Source organism: Schistocerca cancellata, chromosome 7 (genome assembly GCF_023864275.1).
Source record: "Schistocerca cancellata isolate TAMUIC-IGC-003103 chromosome 7, iqSchCanc2.1, whole genome shotgun sequence".
Taxonomy (NCBI): Eukaryota; Metazoa; Arthropoda; class Insecta; order Orthoptera; family Acrididae; genus Schistocerca; species Schistocerca cancellata.
In genome coordinates this window covers 592,661,325-592,687,459 of record NC_064632.1, presented here as the reverse complement: position 1 = coordinate 592,687,459, position 26,135 = coordinate 592,661,325, and the positions used below count along the sequence as shown (strand labels likewise).

Sequence of the window (26,135 nt, the reverse complement as noted above, 5' to 3'; positions counted from 1 at the left end):
CTTCTGCTCTCTAAACTTGAGGACTATGGAATATGTGATAAAAGTTTAAAACTCATCAAATCATACCTCAATAAAAGGAAGCAGGTGGTGAGTTCAGGAAGTCATCTGTCAAACATACTCGAGGTTCATCACGGTGTGCCACAGGGATCTAAATTGGGACCACTTCTTTTCCTTGTACACATAAATGACTTACCAGGAAATATAGATGTAAAGACATATATGTATGCAGATGACACAACTTTTCTATCTGTAAACCATGTACTTGATAACCTTGTAAGTGATATGAAATTGGCAAAAGAAAATGCAACATCATGATTTAATGCCAATGGTCTGCTATTAAATGAGGAAAAGACCCAGAATATGTGGTTCAGTCTATCAAAGACTACAAAAATTGAAAAACAAAAGGCAAAGTTTTTAGGTATCGTACTTGACAACAGTCTAACATGGAACACTCATGTTGATCACATAGTGGTTAGGTTGTCAAGAGTTATATATTTGTTGAAGAGACTGATGTGTTGTGTGACATTTGAGTATGTAAGGACAGCGTACTTTGCCTTTTTTCAATCTGTTTTAAGGTATGGGTTAATACTCTGGGGAAACAGCAGAAAAATAAATGAAATTATGGTGATCCAAAAGAAAGCAATCAGAGTAATGGCTAAGGTAGATAATAGAACACATTGTAAACCATTGTTCATTAAATATAGAATTTTAACAGTAATTAATTTATATATTCTTGACAGTGTTAACTACATACTTGCTGAACTACCTAATTTAAGTGTAACAAATGAAAGGCATGGCTACTATACAAGAACGTGTACTTCTCTGCTGTTGCCACAAAATAGATTAGCTAAAACTAACAATAGTCATAAGTATATGGCAATTAAAATATATAACAAATTGTCTAAAAATGGGTCAATCAAGCCTGACAAATTATTTAAAGACAATGTTCATAACTTCTTGTTAACTAATCCATTCTATTCATTAGAAGAATTTTTAGAAATGCCCAATATCAACTTAAATATGTAAAAATTTATTTTATAAAATTAATAGGTTAAGTGAACTGATGAAGTCTATTGCATGTAATAATGCTGAATGACTAATAAAGAATCTGAATCTGAATCTGAATCTGAATCTGTGCAAGCCTCTTAATCTTTGAGTAACTGCTGCAACCTACAGCCCTCTTAATCTGCTTACTGTATTCATCTTTTGGTCTCCCTCTATGATTTTTATCCCACATACTTCCTTCCAGTATTAAACTGTTGATCCCTTGATGCCTCAGAATGTGTACTATTAACTGATCCTTTCTTTTGGTCAGGTTGTACCACAAATTTCTTCCCAGTTCTATTCACTACCTCCTCATTAGTTATGTGACCTACCCACCTAATCTTCAGCATTCTTCTCTAGCACCACATTTCAAAAGCTTCTATTCTCTCCTTGTCTAAACTGTTTATTGTCCATGTTTCACTTCCATACATTGCTACACTCCATACAAATACTTTCAGAAAAGAGTTTGGCACTTAAATCTACACCTGGTGTTAACAAATTTGTCTTCCTTGGAAAAGCTTTTCTTGCTATTGCCAGTCTACATTTTATATCCTCCCTAAGTTGATCATCAGTTATTTTGCTTCCCAAATAACAAAACTCATCTGCCACTTTGTGTTCCATTTCCTAATCTAATAATCACCTGATTTAATTCAACTACATTCCACTGTCTTCATTTTGCTTTTGTTGATGTTCATCTTATATCCTCCTTTCAAGATACTGTCCAGACAGTTCAACTGCTCTTCCAAGTCCTTAGCTGTCTCTGACAAAATTGCAATGACATCGTCAATCCTCAAAGTTTTTGTTTCTCTGCCCTAGACTTTAATTTCTACTCCAAATTTTTCTTCTGTTTCCTTTACTGCTTGCTCAAGGTACACAATGAATCACATCGGCAACCTGGTCTCACTCCCTTCTCAACCACTGCTTCCCTTCCATGCCCCCTCAACTCTTATAACTGCCATCTGATTTATGCACAAATTGGAAATAGCCTTTCACTCTCTGCATTTTACCATTGCCACCTTTAGAATTTACCCTAAGTTTACAAATGCTATAAACATAGCTTTGCCTTTCCTTAACCTATCTCCTATGAGAAGTCATAGGGCCGGTATTGCCTCCCATGTTCCAAAATTTCTCTGGAATCCAAACTCACCTTCCCCGAGGTTGGCTTCTACGAGTTTTTCCTATCTTCTGTAAAGGATTCGTGTTAGTATTTTGCAGCCATGACTTGTTAAACTGATACTTCAGTAATTTTCATACCTGTCAGCACCTGCTTTTTTTGGCATTGGGATTATTATATTCTTCTTGAAGTCGGAGGGTATTTCCACTGTCTCATGCAAGGTGTGATTGGAAAGTTGTAAGAAAGGGCTTGTAATTGTACAATGGTGGTACTTACACATTAATGTGATGCATCTCCTTCAAAATACTCCCCTTCTGACTGAACACACCAACTACAACAGTGTTGCCTGTTTTTGAAAAATTCCTCGAAATTTTTTTCCTGAAATGTGTTAAGGATGCTCTCCATATTTGCCTTGATGTCTTCAATTGAGTCAAGTCGCTACCCTTTCAGTGAAAATTTCATTTTTGGAAATGAGTAGAAGTCTGCAGGGACCAAATCAGGGGAATATGGCGGTTGTGGAAGCACAGGAATTTTGAATTTGGTCAAAAATTCAACGATGTAGAAGGCACAATGAGCTGGAACATTGTTATGGTGTAGCACCCAACTCTTGTCTTTGTTCGTTCGTAGCGCAGCTCTGCACCACGAATAATATTTAAATAACTGAAAATGTCTTAAAGGGATGGGATAAAATACCAGGCAAGCTTATTACAAATCATAATGCAAGGTTTCACTAAGCAAAATTTAAACAATTCAATTAATAACACACCTTTCCAAGGCTATGTCTAATGGCGTCCCTCTTACAATCTTGACAAAAGAATGCTACGCTAGCGTAAAGTAACTTCAAGAAGACGACAGAGAAATTAATGTTCGTTCTGTATTATTTATGCTAGTCACATATTCTCATCTTTGTTTGATATTTAATAAGTATCGTCTGTGGCGGTTTCAGTACTCGCTGACACAGATATTATCTAAAATAAATAAAAAAACAGTACATAATTTTATACAAGAACAAAACATGACACATAATGCTTTCTCTTTATTACATGTCTTTTGCTAAGAGACGTTACAAAGGACAAGGCAATGACTCACTTCCCACCCTCCCTGTACCTGCCTGGCAAACCAGTAAGCAGTAGCGGATCCATTCATAAAACTTTCCAATCACACCTCACCAGATGGAAGAGTTTTGTCATGGCTGGCTCTCTCAAGGCTATCAGTGGCTCTAATGGAATGTTTTTTACTCCCGGGGCCTTGTTTTGACTTAGATCTTTCTGTGCTTTGTCAAATTTTTCATTCAGTATCATATCTCCCTTCTCTTCTTCCTATATGTCCTCTTCAATTGCAATAATATTGCCCTCAAGTTTGTATCCCTTGTACAAACCCTCTATGTACTTCTTCCCCCTTTCTGCTTTCCCGTCTTTGCTTAGGACTCATTTTCCATACGAGTTCTTGATATTCATGCAGGTGGTTCTCTTTTCTCTGAAGATCTCCTTAATTTTCCTGTAGGCAGTATCTATCTTACCCCTAGCTTCTACATCCTTACATGTGTCCTCTAGCCTATCAATCTCATTTTTAAGATGGTTGTCATCCTTTTCACCTGCTTCATTTACTGCATTTTTGTTTCATCGATTAAATTCAATATCTCTTGTTCCCTGAGAATTTCTACTAGCCCCCATCTTTTTACCTACTTGATTCTCTGCTGCCTTAACAATTTCATCTGCCGAAGCTGACCATCCTTCTTTTATTGTATTCCTTTCCCGTTCTTGGCAATCGTTCCCTAATACTCTCTCTGAAACCCTTTACAACCTCTGGTTCTCTCAGTTTATCCAGGTTCCATCTCTTTAAATTCAGCCATTTTGCAATTTTCTCTGTTTTACTCTGTAGTTCATAACCAATAAATTGTGGTCAGAGTCCACATCTGCAACTGGAAGTGTCTTACAATTTAAAATCTCTGTCTAACCATTGTATAATCTATTTGAAATCTTCCGGTGTCTCTATCTCTCTTCCACATATACAACCTTCTCTCATGATTCTGAAACAGAGTGTTAGCTATGATTAAATTACGTTCTGTGCAAAATTCTACCAGGTGGCTTCTTTTTTCATTCCTTTTCCCCAGACCATATTCACCTACTACATTTCTTAAATTTTCACCTATCGAAATAATTTTTTTTTTGTCTCATCATAATTTTCTCAATCTTCTCCTCACCTGCAGAGCTAGTTGGCATTTAAACTTATTCTCCTGGGTGGATCTGGTCTTCATGTGTATCTTGGCTACAGTAATGCGTATACAATGCTCTTCATAGTATCTTATCCTTGTTGTTATTTTGTTACTCATTATTAAACGTACTCTTGCATTTGATTTTGTATTTATAACCCAGTATTCACCTGACAAAAAGTCCTATTCCCCCTGCCACAGAATTTCAGTAATTCTCACTATATCTAACTATAACATATCCATTTCCATTTTTAAATTTTCTGACCTACCTGCCTGATTAAGGGATCTGACATTCCATGCTCCAACTCGTAGAATGCCAGTTTTGTTTCTGCTGATGATGACATCCTTCTGAGTAGTCCCTGGACGGAGATCCAAAAGGGGGACTATTTTACCTCCAGAATATTTTACCCAAGAGGATGCCATCATCATTTAACCATACAGTAGAGTTCCATACACTTGGGAAAAATTACGGCTGTAGTTTCCCCTTGCTTTCAGCTGTTTGTTGTACCAGCACAGCAAGGCCATTTTGATTGACGTTACAAGGCCAGATCAGTGAATCCCCTGTAACTACTGAAAAGGCTGCTGCCCCTCTTCAGGAGCCACACATTTGTCTGGCCTCTCAATAGATAATGCTCCACTGTGGTTGCACCTGTGGTAGATTTATCTATCTCGCTGAACCACACAAGCCTTCCCACCAGTGCCAAGGTCCGTGGTTCATGGGGGCGGGATGTAGTCAAATTAAGTCAGGTGATGCTGATTGAATTAGATTAGGAAATGAAACAATATTATGAAAAGTAAAGTTGCCACTCACCATATAGCAGAGGTGCTGAGTCACGGATATGCACAACAAAAAGACTGTTACAATAAAAGCTTTTGGCCAGCAAGGCCTTTGTCAGAAATACACACACACACACACACACACACACACACACACACACACACACGGCTCATAACCTATTACAGTGCTCTCTAATATCACATTATAACATCTCTGTATCTTGTCTCCTACTGATATCCTGTAGATTATTCCATTAACTTCAAGGGAAGAAGTTGGGTACAAGATAGTGGCATTTCAAATGACAGGTTTGAGCTTAGAATGTTTTTTAAATGTTTATTCATTTGATAAGACCTGATTTAAGGACAAATGTCAATTTTTGCATTAGACACATCAATGTTCTTTAACATGGAGTTGCATAGGATGACAAATTCAATATTAGTATTCCTACTTTATTACCATTTTTCCTTTGGCAATATGTCACTCTGATTCATTAATACTAAGTTCCTGATTTACAATTTTCAGATTTTTCTTCTGTAACTGCTTCAGCTGCATTGGAGACCTAGGTTTCAATACTTCGTAAATTTTTGTAGTTATATTCATCTACATCACTGCATGATCTGTTAAAGTTTTCAACTTGTGTCTTCATGCAAGGACATATTTTACAACTCTTCAGGTAATAATTTTCTTCATTCCATAACAATAGTTTATGTTTTAGTGCGTCAACTTTTTTACAAAATTTTAATAATTTCATCTTTTGTATTCCCTGCAGATATTGACATCTTCATGATGTAAAATGTTAAAGCATTAGCACTGAAAATTGTCACTGATACATTCTGGGCACATTTTTGCACATTTCTCAAGCAACCAAAAGTTGCATTTAACTAATAAAATTCATTTTACCACAAGTTTTTCATGTTTCTTGCAGAATGTATTGTTTAATTTTTTAAGCTGTTTTAGTACACCATTCCATAGGTGCCATCTTGGGCAGGAACATCTTTCAGAGGAACAGAATGATTTTCATAGTATAAGATCTTGCATCAGAAATAATAATAATAACAATGCATCCATTATAAAATAACTGACAGAGAAAATAAGGGAGTATATTAGTGCAACACATGTACCATTTATAGACTATGTGCTGGCATTTGATTGAATAGCTAGATGATTTCTCTGGAGCGTAACAGAGGATCAAGGAAAAACCACAGTATCATTCTTGTATTGGAAGAAATATGTAAAATTGAAGTAATAAAGCTCAAACTGGCTCAAAAATATTTGTTAAAATCCAAGTAAATTTGGAAGTTAGCCAAGGGTTTAGTATGTAGTCCATGATTTTTTTTAATGTATGAGGTGTGACTGGAAAGTTTTAAGAATGGATCCACTACTGTTGGCTGGTTTGGTGGGCAGGTACACAGAGGGTGGGCTGTGAGTTACTGCCTTGTCCTTGAATGCCCTCTGACAGGAGACTGTGTTTCCTTTATTCAGTTCATTGTGGCAGCTGGTTCAGTGTGGGTCTGTTAGGGCTTGTGTGTGAGATTCCAAGCAGCTCTGCATTTATTATTAAAAGTCTCAATGTACTGGGCATTGTGTGACTTTTTTGTTTCAGTAACTGCTTTTTTATAATCATTTCTCCATCTTACATAGAGTGATTTTGCATTTTCAGAACTAGCATTATTGTATATATCTAACAGTATTATTACATGATCTTTCATATCAGACAGCGTTTAAATGTGCCAAGAATTTTTCGTTTTTGACACCTTCTGTTTACAACCTCTGTCTGTTACCTTACATTTCCTAATGGGAATACTATCTTTAAATATTTGCAGAAATGAGTTAAAGAAACATTCAAAATTTTTCTTAGCTGACTCATTATTCAATAGACATAGATTACCACCATTTCTATGGCAGAACCAATCTCTATCTGCAAGGGTTTTCCTGAACTTGACAATTTTTCCATTGGTCATTGGCCTAGTGATCACCATTTTTGAATTGGCCGTGTCACCACTAAGATTGACTGTTAGCATATATTAGGGATACTGTTAGCATATATTAGGGGCACTGATTTGGGGTCAGAGAAGAGAAAAATTGTTACATCGCACTGGGCTTGGGCGCATTTCAAATTGACAAATATATTGTCTAAGCACGTTTGTTCCCTAGTAGGTTTGTAGATAACACACTGTAGATTGAACTGTCATATTATGTGTCATCACTAACACTGCACTTGTCAGTAGTCATGTCAAAATCAGAATTAAGATCACCACCTATTATAATGTCATAGTTGGTAAATTTTTTTCAGTGAGTGCACATAAAAGGATGTCCAATTTTTCTAAGAACACACTGCTAATACCATTGGGAGACCTGTACAGTGATACTACTATTAGCTTCGTAGTACTTATGACTAAACCAGTGGCTTCAAAATTCAATTCTTCACATAAATAATTTAGATCCAAGTTGCCAATGGTGCAGTTGATTGATCTACCAACATAAACTGCTGTGTCATCTCTCTTGTGAACTCTTCTGCAGTAACTGTTGATAAATTACAATTTTTGAACTTATAAACTGGAATTTCATCTTTAGTGGCCCAGTGTTCACTTAAACACAATAAGTCAAATTTATGCTCTGATGAGAAGTCATTCCATACCAATTCCATGTCATTCAGAGCTTGGATGTTTAAAAAACTAATTTTCAGGTCTATATTCTGCTCTCTCTTGGTTTTTAGATGGTACTTATTTTTGGATTTTTTTGCTTGTTTATCCACATTTTCACCCCCATCAAGCTATTTTAGTTTCCTTTGTTTTTTATCATTTTGCAAATGTCTGTATACATTCTGCTTAATGTTTAAGCGCAGCCCGTCCTTTACTCGGCAGTTTTCATTTGGATCTACACTATGTGATCCACATACCCCAAAAACATGTTTTTCATATTGGGTGCATTGTGCTGCCACATACTGCCGGTTACTCCATATTAGCAACCTCAGTATTCATTAGACATTGTGAGAGAGCAGAATGGGGTGCTCCACAGAACTCACAGATTTTGAACGTGATCAGGTGACTGATTGTCACTTGTGTCATATGTCTGTACACAAGATTTCCACACTCCTAAACACTCCAAGTCCACTGTTTCTGATGTGATAGTGAAATGGAAACATGAAGGGACACGTACAGCACAAAAGTGTACAGGCCCACTTTGTCTGTTGACTGACAGAGACTACTGATGGTTGAAGAGGGTCGTAATGTGTAACAGACAGACATCTATACAGACCATCACACAGGAATTCCAAACTGCATTAGGATCTACTGCAAGTACTATGACAGTTAGGTGAGAGGTATGAAAACTTGGGTTTCATGTTTGAGCGGCTGCTCATAAGCCACACATCAGCAGATGCCAAACGACACCTCACTTGGTGTAAGGAGCTTAAACATTGGACGACTGAACAGCAGAAAAATGTTGTGTGTAGTGACGAATGATTCGATGGCAGGGAGTGGATATGGCAAATACCTGGGTAACATCATCTGCCAGCATGTGTAGTGCCAACAGCAAATTTCAGAGGTGGTGGTGTTATGGTGTGGTCATGGTTTTCATGGAGGGGCTTGCACCTTTTGTTGTTTTTGTGGCACTGTCACAGCACAGGCTTACACTGACGTTTTAAGCACCTTCTTGCTTCCCACTGTTGAAGAGAAATTTGGGGATGGGGATTGCATCTTTCAACACGATCGAGCATCTGTTCATAATGCATGTGGCGGAGTGGTTATGTGACAATAACATCCCTGTAATGGATAGGGTGCTACAAAGCTGTAAGCCATTTTCAGCATATGTCTGGATACTTTTGATTGCATAGTGTATGAACACTGCTCCAAGTCTATGACACTTTTCTTTTATGGCACAGTTTATTTTGCAGATTATTTATCACTTACAGATCTTTTTATTATTCCACTGATTACGAGCCAGGACCCTGGATAGCAACGTCTTGCTAAATGATTCAAGTTTCTTGTATCATTGGCGATTTCTCCTTCACTGCTAATTTTTATCGAATTTGTCCCCATGTGTATTAGCATACCACTATAGTTATGCTTAAGTTTTCAGTAACGACACTTTTCAGTAACGAATCACCTGCCAATAGAAATTCGTTTTCATTTCTTTGTACACTTGAGCCACTGCCTTTCCTTTTAGTATTTGTTACAGACTTCCATTTATATTTATTTACAGAATTTCGGCTTACTGAGGTTATCGGTAATTCACCGGGCACATCTGGTAAATTAGCCCTTAAGTTTTGATCATTAGTACTCCTTATACATGCACGCTAGTTTTCATGCTATTGTTTTGTTTCCATTTTTTGGCTTTCACACACACTGGACTGTTTCTCTGTTGATAATCTATTATTTTCTTTACCTGGAGTCATCGTTTTGTTGTTTACTGGCTTACTGCTGATCTGTGTACACGGATTAATGCAATGTTGTTTTGTTTTGTTTCAGAGCTTTCCGACACACAGAACTCTTTCCGCATAATAATTTATCATCTTCTTGTTTTAAAATCGAGATTTCACTTTTCAACACCTCAACATCACTTTGTAGTGTCTTGATAATTTTGCTTTTTGTTTTCACTGCTTTTTCAAGTTTCGAAATGTAAACAGCCGAGACATGTCCTTAAAAAGTCATCACAGACAAATTTCAAGTTTATTTTGGTGCACTTTTCATGCAACCAGCAGTTACACTTAATACATAGGATTCCTTTTATCACTTTATTTTACATTCTTTACATACTCAACTATTCAGTTTTTATGTTTTTGACAAGAGCAGAAAACTAACCATTTGTATGGGTGCCATCTTGTACTGTACCATACAAGTGACCTATGAAGACGGAGCAAGACACCACAGGTAATCTCTGGAAGTGGAGATGTTGATGATTGTTTTAGAGCCATTACTAGTTCATCATGAGGTGAGACATGCAGAAGCTTACATATACATACTGAGGAGGATGATACGGGAAACTGGAGATGGCTTCACTGTGATAAGCAGGGACTAAACACCTTGAGCTCTAATTACTTGGCCTGGTGTATCAAAATTTGAATTTATTTACTTGCTGCACCAGTATGGGCACTACTGGTGTACAAATGCTACTGCAAGCCTCCCTTTGCATTGTCTTCCAGGTACAGAGTACTAGCACTAAATATTTATTTAGAATGGTTACATATCACCATTCTTGTTTAATGTCCATTTTAGGTCAGTAGTAAGCTGATCACCTTGAAAATTAATCCTAAGTTTTATTTACAGTATGGCAAATAATACCTGTTTTGTGGACCTGGAAATTGTTGGGACACCATAATGTGTGTTTCTAAAGTTGCACTATTTGGAAACTGTGACTAGAGTTCCCACATCTATTTTTTTCCATAGTACAAGTGTATTTAACTGTTTCCTGATCTACTAGATGGGAATTGTACACAATAAAAGTCATGGTGGCTACTCAAACTTGAAAATGAATTTCCCTGAGAATTCCAGGTATGGGAAACATGATGGCATCATAAGGAGTTCCTGATAAATTAACAGTGAACCAGTGTGTGTGTGTGAAAGGGGGGGGGGGGGGGGGAAGAGTGGTGAGCAATTTGCAATAACTTCCAAGTATTTTAAAATTTTTGATTTATAAAACTCAATGAAATTAAATTCCAATGCTATGTTAAAATAATTGCTGGAGATTTTATGAAATTCCCAAAATTTGCTGGGATTTTCCTAATTTTTCCAAGTTACATTTAATTTCGTAACAATTCTAGGTTTTCCATGTTTTCCAGAAGAATCGCCACCCTGAAAGTAGATTGGCAGGGATTGGACTATCATCATACAGTTTTTATTCTCTTGCTAAACTAGATCACTCACACACTCAACACCTTGTATCAAAACTGTTATAACGAGGTGGTTGAGAAGGAATTAGACAGGTTTGTAGCCTACCCGTGATATCTACTTTGTACAAGCAGTAAAGGAAACCAAGGATAAATTTGGAGTAGGAATTACAGTTCACAGGAAAAAATAAAATCTTTGAGGTTTGTCACATACATTGTAACTCTGTCAGAGATAGCAAAGGACTTGGAAAAGCAATTGAATGGAATGGACAGTGTCTTCAAATTAAAATATATGTGGTGTGTCTATAACGTTCAGTGAATGCTGTCAGACAACAAACAAAACAAAAGATTCAAACATATGTTCTTTATTGCTCTTCAAAATAGTCACCACCCACAACAACACACTTTTAACAATGTTTGTACAGCTTCTGGAAATTATCATCAAAGGCCTCCTTTGGAATCAATCGCAGAACAGCTGTTACATTATCTTTCATTGCATTCACGTCTGCATGACATACACCTTTCATTGCTGCCTTCAAGCGGGTAAATAGGAAGAAGACCACAGGAGACAGATCAGGGGAGTATGGAGGGCTTCAAGAACAGTTACCATCTTCTGCACCAGGAATTGGCACACACGGGTCACACGGTGTTCAGGGCATTGTCATGGAGCAGCATCCATTTTCGAGTCCTGTGCAACTGTGGCTGAACCCGCTGGATACACTGTAGCAATCGGTTCAAAACAGACTGCTAAAATGCAGCATTAATGGTTTGACCTGCAGGAACAAATTCCTTGAGAATGATGCCTTTGTTGTTGAAGAAGGTGAACAACAGTGTTTTCACCTTGGATTTTTGCAGACACACACACATATATATATATATATATATATATATATATATATATATATATATATATATATATATATATATATATGGTTATAATAGAAGGAAACATTCCACGAAGGAAAAATATATTTAAAAACAAAGATGATGTGACTTACCAACTGAAAGTGCTGGCAGGTCGACAAACAATTGTTTGTGTGTCTGTCGACCTGCCAGCACTTTCATTTGGTAAGTCACATCATCTTTGTTTTTATATATATATATATATATATATATATATATATATATATATATATATATATATATATATATAAAGAAAGATGATGAGACTTACCAAAAAAAGCGCTGGCAGGTCGATAGACACACAAACAAACACAAACATACACACAGAATTCAAGCTTTCGCAACAAACTGTTGCCTCATCAGGAAAGAGGGAAGGAGAAGGAAAGACAAAAGGATATGGGTTTTAAGGGAGAGGGTAAGGAGTCATTCCAATCCCGGCCATTGTAGCTGGTTACCAAGCCCCCACCGAACGCATCTCTGCCTACGTAGATCAACACCTTCAACCCATTACATGCAGTCTCCCATCCTTCATCAAAGACAACAACCACTTTCTCAAACGCCTGGAATCCCTACCCAGTCTGTTACCCCCGGAAACCATCCTTGTAACCATTGATGCCACTTCCTTATACACAAATATACCGCATGTCCAGGGCCTCGCTGCGATGGAGCACTTCCTTTCACGCCGATCACCTGCCGCCCTACCTAAAACCTCTTTCCTCATTACCTTAGCCAGCTTCATCCTGACCCACAACTTCTTCACTTTTGAAGGCCAGACATACCAACAATTAAAGGGAACAGCCATGGGTACCAGGATGGCCCCCTCGTACGCCAACCTATTCATGGGTCGCTTAGAGGAAGCCTTCTTGGTTACCCAGGCCTGCCAACCCGAAGTTTGGTACAGATTTATTGATGACATTTTCATGATCTGGACTCACAGTGAAGAAGAACTCCAGAATTTCCTCTCCAACCTTAACTCCTTTGGTTCCATCAGATTCACCTGGTCCTACTCCAAATCCCATGCCACTTTCCTTGACGTTGACCTCCACCTGTCCAATGGCCAGCTTCACACGTCCGTCCACATTAAACCCACCAACAAGCAACAGTACCTCCATTATGACAGCTGCCACCCATTCCACATCAAACGGTCCCTTCCCTACAGCCTAGGTCTTCGTGGCAAACGAATCTGCTCCAGTCCGGAATCCTTGAACCATTACACCAACAACCTGAAAACAGCTTTTGCATCCCGTAACTACCCTCCCGACCTGGTACAGAAGCAAATAACCAGAGCCACATCCTCATCTCCTCCAACCCGGAACCTTCCACAGAAGAACCCCAAAAGTGCCCCACTTGTGACAGGATACTTTCCGGGACTGGATCAGATTCTGAATGTGGCTCTCCAGCAGGGATACGACTTCCTCAAATCCTGCCCTGAAATGAGATCCATCCTTCATGAAATCCTCCCCACTCCACCAAGAGTGTCTTTCCGCCGTCCACCTAACCTTCGCAACCTCTTAGTTCATCCCTATGAAATCCCCAAACCACCTTCCCTACCCTCTGGCTCCTACCCCTGTAACCGCCCCCGGTGTAAAACCTGTCCCATGCACCCTCCCACCACCACCTATTCCAGTCCTGTAACCCGGAAGGTGTACACGATCAAAGGCAGAGCCACGTGTGAAAGCACCCACGTGATTTACTAACTGACCTGCTTACACTGTGAAGCGTTCTATGTGGGAATGACCAGCAACAAACTGTCCATTCGCATGAATGGACACAGGCAGACAGTGTTTGTTGGTAATGAGGATCACCCTGTGGCTAAACATGCCTTGGTGCACGGCCAGCACATCTTGGCACAATGTTACACCGTCCGGGTTATCTGGATACTTCCCACTAACACCAACCTGTCAGAACTCCGGAGATGGGAACTTGCCCTTCAGCATATCCTTTCTTCTCGCTATCCGCCAGGCCTCAATCTCCGCTAATTTCTAATTTCAATTTGCCGCCGCTCATACCTCACCTGTCTTTCAACTTCATCTTTGCCTCTGTACATCCGCCCCGACTGACATCTCTGCCCAAACTCTTTGCCTTTACAAATGTCTGCTTGTGTCTGTGTATGTGTGGATGGATATGTGTGTGTGTGCGAGTGTATACCTGTCCTTTTTTCCCCCTAAGGTAAGTCTTTCCGCTCCCGGGATTGGAATGACTCCTTACACTCTCCCTTAAAACCCATATCCTTTTGTCTTTCCTTCTCCTTCCCTCTTTCCTGACGAGGCAACCATTGGTTGCGAAAGCTAGAATTTTGTGTGTATGTTTGTGTTTGTTTGTGTGTCTATCGACCTGCCAGCGCTTTTGTTTGGTAAGTTTCATCATCTTTCTTTTTAGATATATTTTTCCCACGTGGAATGTTTCCCTCTATTATATTCATATATATATATATATATATATATATATATATATATATATATATATATATATATATATATATATATATATATATATATATATATAATAGAGGGAAACATTCCACGTGGGAAAAATATATTTAAAAAGAAAGATGATGAGACTTACCAAACAAAAGCGCTGGCAGGTCGATAGACACACAAACAAACACAAACATACACACAAAAATCTGCTTTCGCAACCAACGGTTGCCTCGTCAGGAAAGAGGGAAGGAGAAGGAAAGACAAAAGGATATGGGTTTTAAGGGAGAGGGTAAGGAGTCATTCCAATCCCGGGAGCGGAAAGACTTACCTTAGGGGAAAAAAAGGATAGGTATACACTTGCACACACACACACATCCATCCGCATATACACAGACACAAGCAGACATTTGATATGTCTGCTTGTGTCTGTGTATATGCGGATGGATATGTGTGTGTGTGCGAGTGTATACCTATCCTTTTTTTCCCCTAAGGTAAGTCTTTCCGCTCCCGGGATTGGAATGACTCCCGGATGGATATGTGTGTGTGTGCGAGTGTATACCTATCCTTTTTTTCCCCTAAGGTAAGTCTTTCCGCTCCCGGGATTGGAATGACTCCTTACCCTCTCCCTTAAAACCCATATCCTTTTGTCTTTCCTTCTCCTTCCCTCTTTCCTGACGAGGCAACCGTTGGTTGCAGATTTTTGTGTGTATGTTTGTATTTGTTTGTGTGTCTATCGACCTGCCAGCGCTTTTGTTTGGTAAGTCTCATCATCTTTCTTTTTATATATATATATATATATATATATATATATATATATATATATATATATCTGCCCAAACTCTTTGCCTTTACAAATGTCTGCTTGTGTCTGTGTATGTGCGGATGGATATGTGTGTGTGTGCAAGTGTATACCTGTCCTTTTTTCCCCCTAAGGTAAGTCTTTCCGCTCCCGGGATTGGAATGACTCCTTACCCTCTCCCTTAAAACCCATATCCTTTTGTCTTTCCTTCTCCTTCCCTCTTTCCTGACGAGGCAACCGTTGGTTGCGAAAGCTAGAATGTTGTGTGTATGTTTGTGTTTGTTTGTGTGTCTATCGACCTGCCAGCGCTTTTGTTTGGTAAGGCTCATCATCTTTCTTTTTAAATATATTTTTCCCACGTGGAATGTTTCCCTCTATTATATATATATATATATATATATATATATATATATATATATATATATATATAATTTTTTTTTATTTTTTTATTTTTTTTTTTTTTTTGTGGGGAAGACAGTGAACACCATGACATTGATTGGCGTTTTTATTCCAGATTGAACTGGTAGCACCATGTCTCATCTCCTGTGACAATGGTGTTCAGAAGCAATGTACCCTTGTCACACATGAAAATGAAATCACCAGAAGTTTCTATCCATTTTGCTTTGTGTTCATCTATGAGCTTGTACAGCACAAATTTGGAGCAGATATTCCACTTACCCAGATCATCACAGATGATAGTGTGCACCATGTTATAGCTAATGCCCAATTCCTCTGCAATCAATCGCTTATCTTGTGCCAGCATTTGTCACACTTTCTTCATCTTTTCTGTGATTCTGCTTGTTGATGGCTGACCTGAACGTGGCTCATCCTCAGTTGTTTCCTTCCCATCATGGAAGCTTTTAAACCTTTCGTAAACACATTTTCTGCTCACGGCTTCCCTCCCATACACCTGCGCCAACATTCCATGTGTCTCCGTTGCAGTCTCCCCCAATTTGTAGCAGAACTTGATGTTTACATGTTGCTACATTGCGCTGTGACACTTCCTCTCACAGTGACTACATTCAAGTGGTTGCAGTCTGTTTACACAGCCAGTCACATGCAGTGCATAAAATGCATCAATTCTTCTCAAGTCTCTGAAGAACCATGCACATGCATGCATACAGATGCCAGTTGCCGTTCAGATATAACACCATTCACCGAACTTTTTGGACACACCACGTAAGATGCACATCAACAAAAGCAAGCCAAGAATAGTGGAACACAGTCAAATTAAATCAGGTGATGCTAACAGAATTACATTAGGAATGAGAAAATTACAGTACTAGATGAGTTGTACTATTTGGGCAACAAAATAGCTAATGATGGCCAAAGTAGAGAGGGTATGTAAACTGGCAGTGGCAAACAAAGCATCTCTGAAGAAGAGAAATTCATTAACATAGAATACAGATTTAAGTGTTAGGAAGTCTTTTCTGAAGATACTTGCCTGGAGTGTAGCAACGTATGGGAGTGTAACACGGACAATAAACAGTTTAGACAAAAAGAAAATAGAAGCTTTTAAAATGTGGAGCTACAGAAGAATGTTGGTACTGAATAGAATTGGGGAGACAAGACTTTGTGGCACAACTTGACAAAAAGAAGTGATTGGTTGACATGACACATTGTGAGACATTGAGGAATCACAAATTTAGTATTGGAGTGAAGTGTGGGAGAGTAAAAGTCATGTAGGGATACCATGAGATGAATACAGTAAGCAGATTCAAAATGATGTAGGTTGCAGTAGTTGTCCGGAGGTGAAGAGTCTCACACAGGATAGAGTACCATGGAGAGCTGCATCAAACCAGTATTTGGTCTGAAGACCACAACAACAACAATAACAACAAAACAACAACATGTTACACATCTTGTTCCATAGTACCAAATTGAGGTGCAAATCGCCATGGTCATGGAACATGTCAGTACATGAAATTACAATACAAAAATTATAATATATTAAATTAAATGAACAATACAACACAGGAATGAGCTTAATTTTTCAAGGAACTTTATGACAGAATAGAAGCAGTGACCCATAAGCATGAGGAAACTCTCAGCTTAGATTTGAGAGTGCATGGATTACTGCTAAGGTTTTTGAATTCTTGTGGCAGCTTGTTGAAAATGGATGCAACAGAATACTGCACACCTTTCTGCACAAGAGTCCAGGATCTGAACAAGAGTCAAGGAGGTGCGATCCAAATGCAGATTGGAATTCTGCCTACTGTTAACAGAGTAAAAGCTTCTAATTCTTGGGAATAAGCTGATATTGGTAACAAGAAATGATGTTAAAGGATATGTATGTATTGAGAGGTCAATGTCAGAAAACCCAACTAATGAAAATGTGTTGACAAGAGGTTCATGAACTTACACCAGTTATTGCCTGAATCACCCCTTTCTGGGGCAACAATACCCTTTGAGAATGGGAAGATTATCAAAATGTAATACCATGGCTCATAAGCAAATGAAAATAAGCAAAGCAGACTACTTTTCATGTTGAACTATTACTTATTTCAGATACTGTTCTATTAGTAAAAATGGCAGCATTAAGTCTTTGAACAAAATGCTGAACATAACAGTTTGCTGTGTATCTGAATACCTAGAAATTTGAACTGTTCATTTAATTAATCATATGTGAATTCTGTGTAATTAAAACGTCACGTTTTGGTGAATTGTGCGTTAGATACTGGAAAAACTGAGTCTTAGTGTGATTAAGCATTAGTCTATTTTCTACAAGCCATGAGCTTATATCTTGAATTGCGCTATTTGAATCAGTGCCAACGTTGCATACAGCATCCTTTACTGCCAAGCTAGTGTCATCAGCAAACAGAATATTTTAGAATCACCTGTAATACTAGAAGGCATATAGTTTCATGTTCATGTTGGATATGATGAGAGAAGAGAGAGGGTAAAACCTGGTGCCTGCACATAGCCTACTCCTCTCAAAGAGCACAAGGGGTGCTGCTAGCTTAACATCCCCATTCAACAGGTGTATCACCAATGACAGTGTTACAGGCCCTCACTTTATGAGACACTATGGAAAGGTTTTGTTTTTAAAAGAGGATTTTGGTGCAAAGTCTGGTAATCAGAAACTTTACACTACCACCTCTCCTCCTCCTGCTGGTGAAATACTGACAGTAAAAGTATCTTTGACCACCAGGATTTGACCTGGCTTACCTCCGGGTCGACCACCATAGAACAGGCATTTATTACTGACTGACCTTAGCCACAGAGGCGTTTTCTTTGATATATGAGCAGTTAACAGAAACCTTGGTAAAAGTCAGTTTATTAAGTTCCATCATGAGGAGAAGCTTGCACAACAACCAATAAGTCTGTAGCAGAATCCATGATATGAAAAGGGATTTAGCAGTATCATTGTCATTTACCTTAAATGCCTTAAAATGCTGTCACAACTCTTGTTTGTATGAGTCCCAGTTTTCCCTCATATGGCAGGAACGGTGAAGGATTGGCCATCAGCTGGTGCAGTACTCTGGTAGTGAGGTCCTCCATACACCTTAACGTCCTACTTGGTGAGCCATCAGTTGTTGCATAATAGTTGTGAGAGATAATTTGGCCATGGTGACTGGAAAGAAGGGAACAGTGGTGGCCATTTAGCATGTAAGGTCCATAGTTCTTGGAAAAGTTCACCATTCTAAAATAGCAGTCAATTGCTGAAATTCACATTCAAGTTTTCATGGTTCATGCAATGGAACACATGCAAGTTCAGCTGCAGTCACTAGTTGTGTTGTACAACAAAAATGAACACCTGTTTTTGAAACTGCTAATTTGGTAGGCTGCAACACATCACAGCACAATGTACAATAATATGAAGCCTTCTGGAGGTGATACAAGGTCAGTATTGTAACAATGTCCAAATCTTGAGGGCTGCACAATAAATAGCAGTTGACAACATGGTGTAGACTGAGGCTGGGTAAGCATACAAATCACTGATGTTGGTGGTGCTAGTTTTGAGTCGCGCATGCAGCCAGTATTGTAGACTCGTGCTGGCGGCTGACGATGGAACCTCTGGTGTCAATATCACCACATCTGTGGCTAGCAAGCCTTAGCTCAGTGCATCGAGCAACCTCTGTGGTGTGCTGGTGCAGTGAGTTGCACGTGTGGCCAGTGCAGTGTTTGGATATGATATGTGGCTTGTGCAGCGTTCTGATCTGAAGCAAGGGGGATGGCAAAAGGTTGTGGTAACACTGTGGGTTTACTACAGGGATGATTGCATGATAGGATCCTTGTGGTAGAGATAATGGATTGGGAATGTTATAAGATTTGACTAGGAAATTGACAGTGGCTGGTGTGAGGAGGATGTCAGGGAGAGATCTCATTTCATGGCTATGCTTGAGAGATTCATAACCCTGTAGGAGTAAAGTATTAAAGCATTCAAGCTCTGGGTGGCAAGGGGGTATGGGGAGGGTACTTCTAAATGGCTTGGAAGTGAGAAGTTTGTTAATCAGAAGGTGAGATGGGGATACTGCCTGGAGTGAGTTGGCTGCCCTAAGTCATAACACATCCCTAGTGCATTCAATGACCAAGTGGTGCAAATCCTTCTCCAGACATAACCACATTTCATCTGTTCCAAAAGTTCACTTACCACACGGTGGTTGGATCTGTTTGCAGTGGGTGAGACACCATATTTTCCTTGTCACATTGTGTCTCTGTGTGAGAGGAATGCATCAAACTGTTGGTGGAGCATACAGGATGAGCTCTCAAAGTTAGTGACATGAAGTCTGATGTGACATATGTGATACAGAGGCAGCAGTGAGGTGTCTGTCCAGGACTGGTACTGTGCTGGTGTGACGTCTTCTTGTATTTGAGCCAGAATAACACATGTGACTGTATTTTAGCCTAAGGTCAGTGTAGCTTCTACTGTTATTTAATGTTTCCTCTCTTCTGAAATTTTCTCTGTAGCAGCTAAATGATGCTGTTGCTCACCATGAACTAACTGTGGTGTCCCAGAATCTACCTGTGATCCTTCCCATGTTTAACATTTGAAGAACACGTCTTGTGTGTTACCCTGCTTTGCTGTACTGGGACACACACACACACACACACACACACACACACACACACACACACACACACACACTGTGAGAATCATTGTACCCCAGTTATGCTACTGCTAAGTAGTCTTGTGCTGATGTACCACCTATGTCGTGCTTCTATGTTGACTTTCCTCAGTTTAGCTCTGTCAGTATTTGCTGTGACCTGTTATTATGTATTTATTCATTGTATTTTTGAAGATTCTTTTACTTGTAGACGTGTGTTTAAAATGTACCACCCACAAGCAAAAATTAAATGGTCTTGACCACCTTCTCATAATGTGTGATGTCTTAGAAGATGTACATGTGCTGTGCTCAGCTACTGTTTTGACCACATGTCAATAGGTAAACACTTTTATGGCACTATTGTTGACAGTGGGTGGAGTTATTGTTTTGTATGGCTATATGGCATGTTCCATGACACACCAGATGTATGATCACATGATGCTCTACCATATAATTAGAGGGTGGTAACAATCCTATGTACTATGTGGTTTTAATTATCCGGGGTAAAATGCCTGAAGGTGGAAGATTAATCTTATGAAACCAGTCACCTTTGAATAAAGGAAAGTGTGGCAGAGGTAAATTACAGTTACTGGAATGGGTAGCTACTACATGGCACGAATGGATAAAACTATGAAGGAATAAATTTCACTAATTTGCTTCATGTTGTTTTATGTACTTCATGTTGTTTTATGTAGTACATATCATGTTATTTTATGAAGTATGCACTGTACACCATCTCATTAATCAAGATGTAACATATGTCATAGGTAATATGAGCAGTTGCTGGTGTTAGTGGAAGATTTGGCATAACTATGAAATAAAATATCCATACAATCCATTGCTCTTATCTTATTTCTACATTCCTTTACATTTTATCTGAGTCAAATTTATTTATGTATTGTAGAAAAAATTGTACCAATAAAATATATTTTTTGTTTTAGAAAGTGAAAGAAACAAGCAAGGGATAAATCCATTGTCGTGGCTGCATTGATGTTACTAGCTGTAAATCACAATGTTGCACAAAAGAATTATTATTGTTTTCATAATTGTCTGTGTGACCTGTTTGCCAGCTTTCAACACAAATGAACATAATGTGGATGCAGGTAAATATATTAGTTAATGAAATGTTGAAGTAATTACATCTTACTTGTAAGAATTATAAGTTATTAAAAATATGATGAATTGTGTGAACAATGAAGTCATTGGATGCTGTGCATGCATATATTTCAGATTCTGCACGAGATTTCTCAGTATATTTTCTCAGAACTCATCATCCATGTAAGTAATTTGAATAAATATATTTATCAACTTTGTTTTTGTGAATAATACATACTAAGTGGTTTGAAAGGAAATAATTTTGTGCCCATTCAGCTTATCTGGTAGTTATTTTAAACTGACATCCAAGTGCATAAGTGTTTAAATTGTCATTTACTTTTGTGTAGTTGTACCTTAGAGATACATTTCATTGTGTGATTCAAAGTAATGGAAAAGCTTTTTTTTTTAAAAAAAAAGCAGTGAAATCAAACACTGGGTAAAATACTTATGTTAGTATATTCCTATGTTACTCCTCCATGCAAAGAAAGAAATATGTAGCTGGAGTATTACTTTCATAGGAGAGAAAGGAGAATTTCGCATTAACAAACAGCAGTGTAAACTCAGATTGAGAAAAAATGGAATTTAACATTTCACAAATTATTGCTTACTCTGCAGATGTTTTGCATCTGTTTTACTGCAGAGCCATTGAAAGGCATTTCCAAAACATTTTCTACATCTATGTCCATACTCTACAACAGCTATGAAGTGCATGTCAGAGGGTACTTTTAAATATCTCTGTGTGCATTATAAAAAGTTAATCTTGTATTTTTGATCCATACAGAATTGTGTGGGGTTCTAGTATGTTTCTATACTCATCACCTTATTAGTCCTTTTACGTGTGGGTCCCAATGTGTGAGCAGTGTTCTAGGACGTCTCAAACAAGTGTTTTGTGAGTGATCTCCTTTGTGGACACACAGAATTGCCCTAGTATTCTGCTTGTGTACCAAAGTCTACATGCCACTGAACCTATGTGATCATTTCATTTCATATCTCTACAAATTGTTACACTCATTTATATTATTAAATAGCTAACCTAGTTGCAGGTTGCGTATCGTGCGGCCTTCAGGGGCAACAAAAATGTTATTTTCGGTCTTTCATGAAGTTACTGACTTAATTTAAAAATGTAAAATTCTGTCACAATCTACTCATTAAGAGTTGTAATCGTATGGTAAAAGTTTAAACAATAAGACAAATATTACAGTTAGAAACAGTGTAAATGTGTTGAAACAGTATGACTCACGGCGAGCAATTATTTCAGACTGTATTCATTGAGTATTTGAGAATGAGTGTATTTAGTGACTGCTGAAGGCTCTCCCCTCCTAGTACCCACAAAATACTGAAAGGACAAAAGTTTATTGTTTTCTACATTTTCCCTGTTCATGCAGTAAACCTTAAGCATCATACATGAAATTTTACATCTTTATTTTTTTACTAATAACTATGATTGTAACGTAAGTTGTAGGCAGTATCCACGTAGACCAGTGAATGTACCTGCAAACTTATTTTTTCGCACGAACCATATTTCAGGACATATAATATCATAAACATTAAGCTGTGTGAAATCTAGTTTTTGCTTAAAACAGAATTCAAATTGCCCACACTATACATACTCATATTTGATAATGAGAGCAATTAGCAGCTTCCAAAAAACTTCAAATGTAATTTCAAACCTTTTTTAAACTTTCTTCACTTATGTGCTCAATGTGAGCATTTAACACAGCAACTCATTTGTAAAGTAATTAGACATTTAAAGTTGTTGTATACATGGGAGCCTGATTCTTTAATGAATTGTGTGTGTGTGTGTGTGTGTGTGTGTGTGTGTTTACTTGTTTGTATGTTTTTGTTTGTGGATGGGGGACTTTCTGTGAGGTGACTGAGTGTAATTGTGATTCATTGATATTGTAAATTATAGGATACCATTTTTGTTTTGTTTTGTGAAGTGGAACAATTAATGTTTCTGAATATTTAAACCAAGCTGCCAATCTGTGCACCATTCTGAAATCTTATCAAGGTTTGACTGAATATTTTTGCAAGTTCTTCAGACAGTACTTCATTACAGATAGCCACATCATGTGTAGCAGCCAGTACTTCACTACAGGTAACTACATCATGTGTAAAAAATCTGAGGTTACTGATAATATTCTCTGGAAGGTCATTAAGATACATCATCAACAATAAGGGTCCCAACACACTTCTGTGGGAAACATATGGAATTATCTCTACTTTTGTTGATGACTGTTCATCAAAGATAACATGCTGCATCCTCCCTACCAAGAAATCCTCAATCCAAACACAAATTACACTTGATACACCATACAATAGCAATTTAGGTGATAAGTGTAATTGTGGTAATTAGTGCTTTTTAAGTCAAGTAATACTGCATGCACTTGACTATCTTGATCCATAGCTTTCAAGGAGCTCATATGATAAGAGTCTTGAGTTGGGTTTCACGTGATCAGTATTTTAGGAATCTATGTTGGTTGGCATGGAATAGGTCAATCTGTCTGAGATACTTCATTACATTTAAGTTGAGAAGAATATGTTCTACGGTTCTACAAGAAATTGATGTCAGGCATATTATGTAGCTGTTTTATGGATCACTTCTGTTTCCTTTCTTGTACACAGGTGTACTCTGTGGTTTTTCAACCACTCAACAACATATTTTGTTTGAGAGATATGCGGTATATTATACTTGAAAAATGACCTAATTCAGGCAAAAATTCAGTATAGATTCTTATAGGGATTCCTTCGGACACTGAATCCTTGAATGTCAAAAATTTCAGCTGTTCCTCAACACCACTGATGCTTACATTTATTTCACTCAGTTTTGTGTGTTGCAAGCATTATTTTGGGGCCTTTTCCTTTGTAAAGGAACATTTGAAAATGAAGCTCGGCATTTCTGTTTTTCTTTTACTACTCTCAACTGTTGTTCCTGTGTTGTGTGTGAGTATCTGGCCACCAACAGCCTTTCTATTATGATCAGAATTTCATCAAGTTTAGTGAGAACTTTCGATAATATTCTGTTGTAGTATTCATCGAAGGCTTCATGCATTGAACTCTTGACAGCAAGGTGTGTTGCATTCAGCATTTGTGTATAGCCCTAAGTTTTGTTTTACACCTAGAATGCAAATGCTGCTGGTTGTAAAACATGGAGGGTCTCATCCACCATGAACTGTGTTACTAAGTACATATGTATCACCTGCATGGTCAACTGCTCTTTTAAACTGGAGCCAATGGCCTTGCCACATTGATAACAACGGTTCCTGCCTGATCACAGAATTTAAGCAGCGTTGGGTTTGGCTGGTACTTGATGGGTGACTGAAGAAAACCTGGTGCCATTGGTTTTAAGGATATGCAAATCGCTGACGTGGCATCCAGTTGAAAGATTTGCACCCGGCTGTGATGCCACATGACATTTTTTAAAAAATGGAGCCAAAGTTGTTCTACACACTCCTGTCCAGAGCTAAACGTTTCAGGATCCTGATTGAGATATAACACTATTCTCTCTTTATCTAGTTTGCTGAACATGTAAATTTTCTGCTTCTTCTAATTGTCCTTTGCACTTAAGTAAGAAACTTTCTCACCAGTACGAGGGACACTCAGAGAATTATCAACATAATAACAAAACCACATGATTTAGCAAATTATTATTCAAGCAAACCATGAAGGCACTCCACTACCCCAGAATAAACATTATTGAGGCACTTTTCTGTGTCCTCACAAATGAGTTTGAAGTCTCTACTATGTCGTAATTTTTCAGAATTATCTTCATTATTGTCAGAGTTCATTTTATCTGTGAAATCTACTAACTGGTAAGTAAACCTTTAGTAGGTACCCAAATCCATAACTGGTGTAAATTAACTTATCTTTATTGACATCATTTGTTCTTTCTCTAAAGGAACAGGTCTTAGATTATTTTAATGTTGGATAATAAGAGGAACCTAATGTGATGTTTACCAGTTCCTTGCATGGGTAGCTCAATAATATCTGAATGAAGAACAATTAATAGTTAGAACTCCACCAATATGAGATTCTTGTATTTGGTATATTTTTCTTATGGCAGCTGTCGACTGAATGCTTTCCACTTTTCTCTGTCATTAACTTGTTTCATCTATTTTTTACCCTCTTTCAGTGTCCTAAGTCTGCTTCTTCCTCTTCCTTGCAATCTTTCCTTCAATGGCCCTGTGTTGCAGGCAGTTTCTTCACAGTGTATATCCCAGCCCAGGTGTTTTCCTTATTTTTATCATATCCACTAATTTTCTTTTCTGTTCTTTTTTCTTCATTTATCATTCTGTCAGCCTCTTTCACTTTTAGCATTTTTCCCCACAGTTTCATTTCAGAACTGATCCCACAATCCATTAAAACTGCTGTCTTCTCAAAGTCCAAGTTCAACTTGGTACTTGGTCTGTTACTAGCTGTCTTTGAATAGCATTAATGTCAACAGAGACATAGGAAATTTATGCTAATCATGTGAATGTGTTGAGAATTATGGTTCACTGGTTGTATTGGAATCTTTTTTCATTTTCTCCAATAAACTCAATATTTCATTGTTTACCTTTTGGATAGCACTATCATCATTTCCTCATGAACCATGGACCTTTTGTGTTTCAGTGATACAGATATCCATAATATAGGTGCAACCACAATGGAGGCGTATCTGTGAGGTGAGACAAATTAGTAGTACCTGAAAGCAGCAGCCTTTTCTGCACTTGCAAAGTGGCTGACTGGTTGATGGGTTGATTGATCTGGCCTTGTAACACTAACAAACATAGCTGTGTTCGTACTATGAACAGCTGGAAAGCAAGACAAAACTACAGTTGTGGCACCTAGAAGCCAAGGTGTCCAAGTTTGAAAAACATTATTTCAAGATAATTGAAGTTCATCAACAATGGTTT

The 26,135-nt window shown here is 38.1% G+C and overlaps 1 protein-coding gene across 2 annotated transcripts in view; it reads left to right on the top strand.

Moving 5' to 3' along the window:
* LOC126091863 (tenascin-X-like) overlaps positions 1 to 26,135 on the top strand; it is a 771,043-nt gene that overhangs the window by 26,676 nt on the left and 718,232 nt on the right. Inside the window, exons 2-4 of one of the 2 annotated variants that reach the window (XM_049907141.1) lie at positions 5,671 to 5,821; positions 21,087 to 21,248; positions 21,376 to 21,423. In XM_049907141.1, the coding sequence (XP_049763098.1) occupies positions 21,158 to 21,248; positions 21,376 to 21,423 (139 nt within the window). In that variant the 5' untranslated portion in view covers positions 5,671 to 5,821; positions 21,087 to 21,157. The remainder of the gene's footprint in view (positions 1 to 5,670; positions 5,822 to 21,086; positions 21,249 to 21,375; positions 21,424 to 26,135) is intronic. The other variant, XM_049907142.1, reaches the window with a different exon arrangement.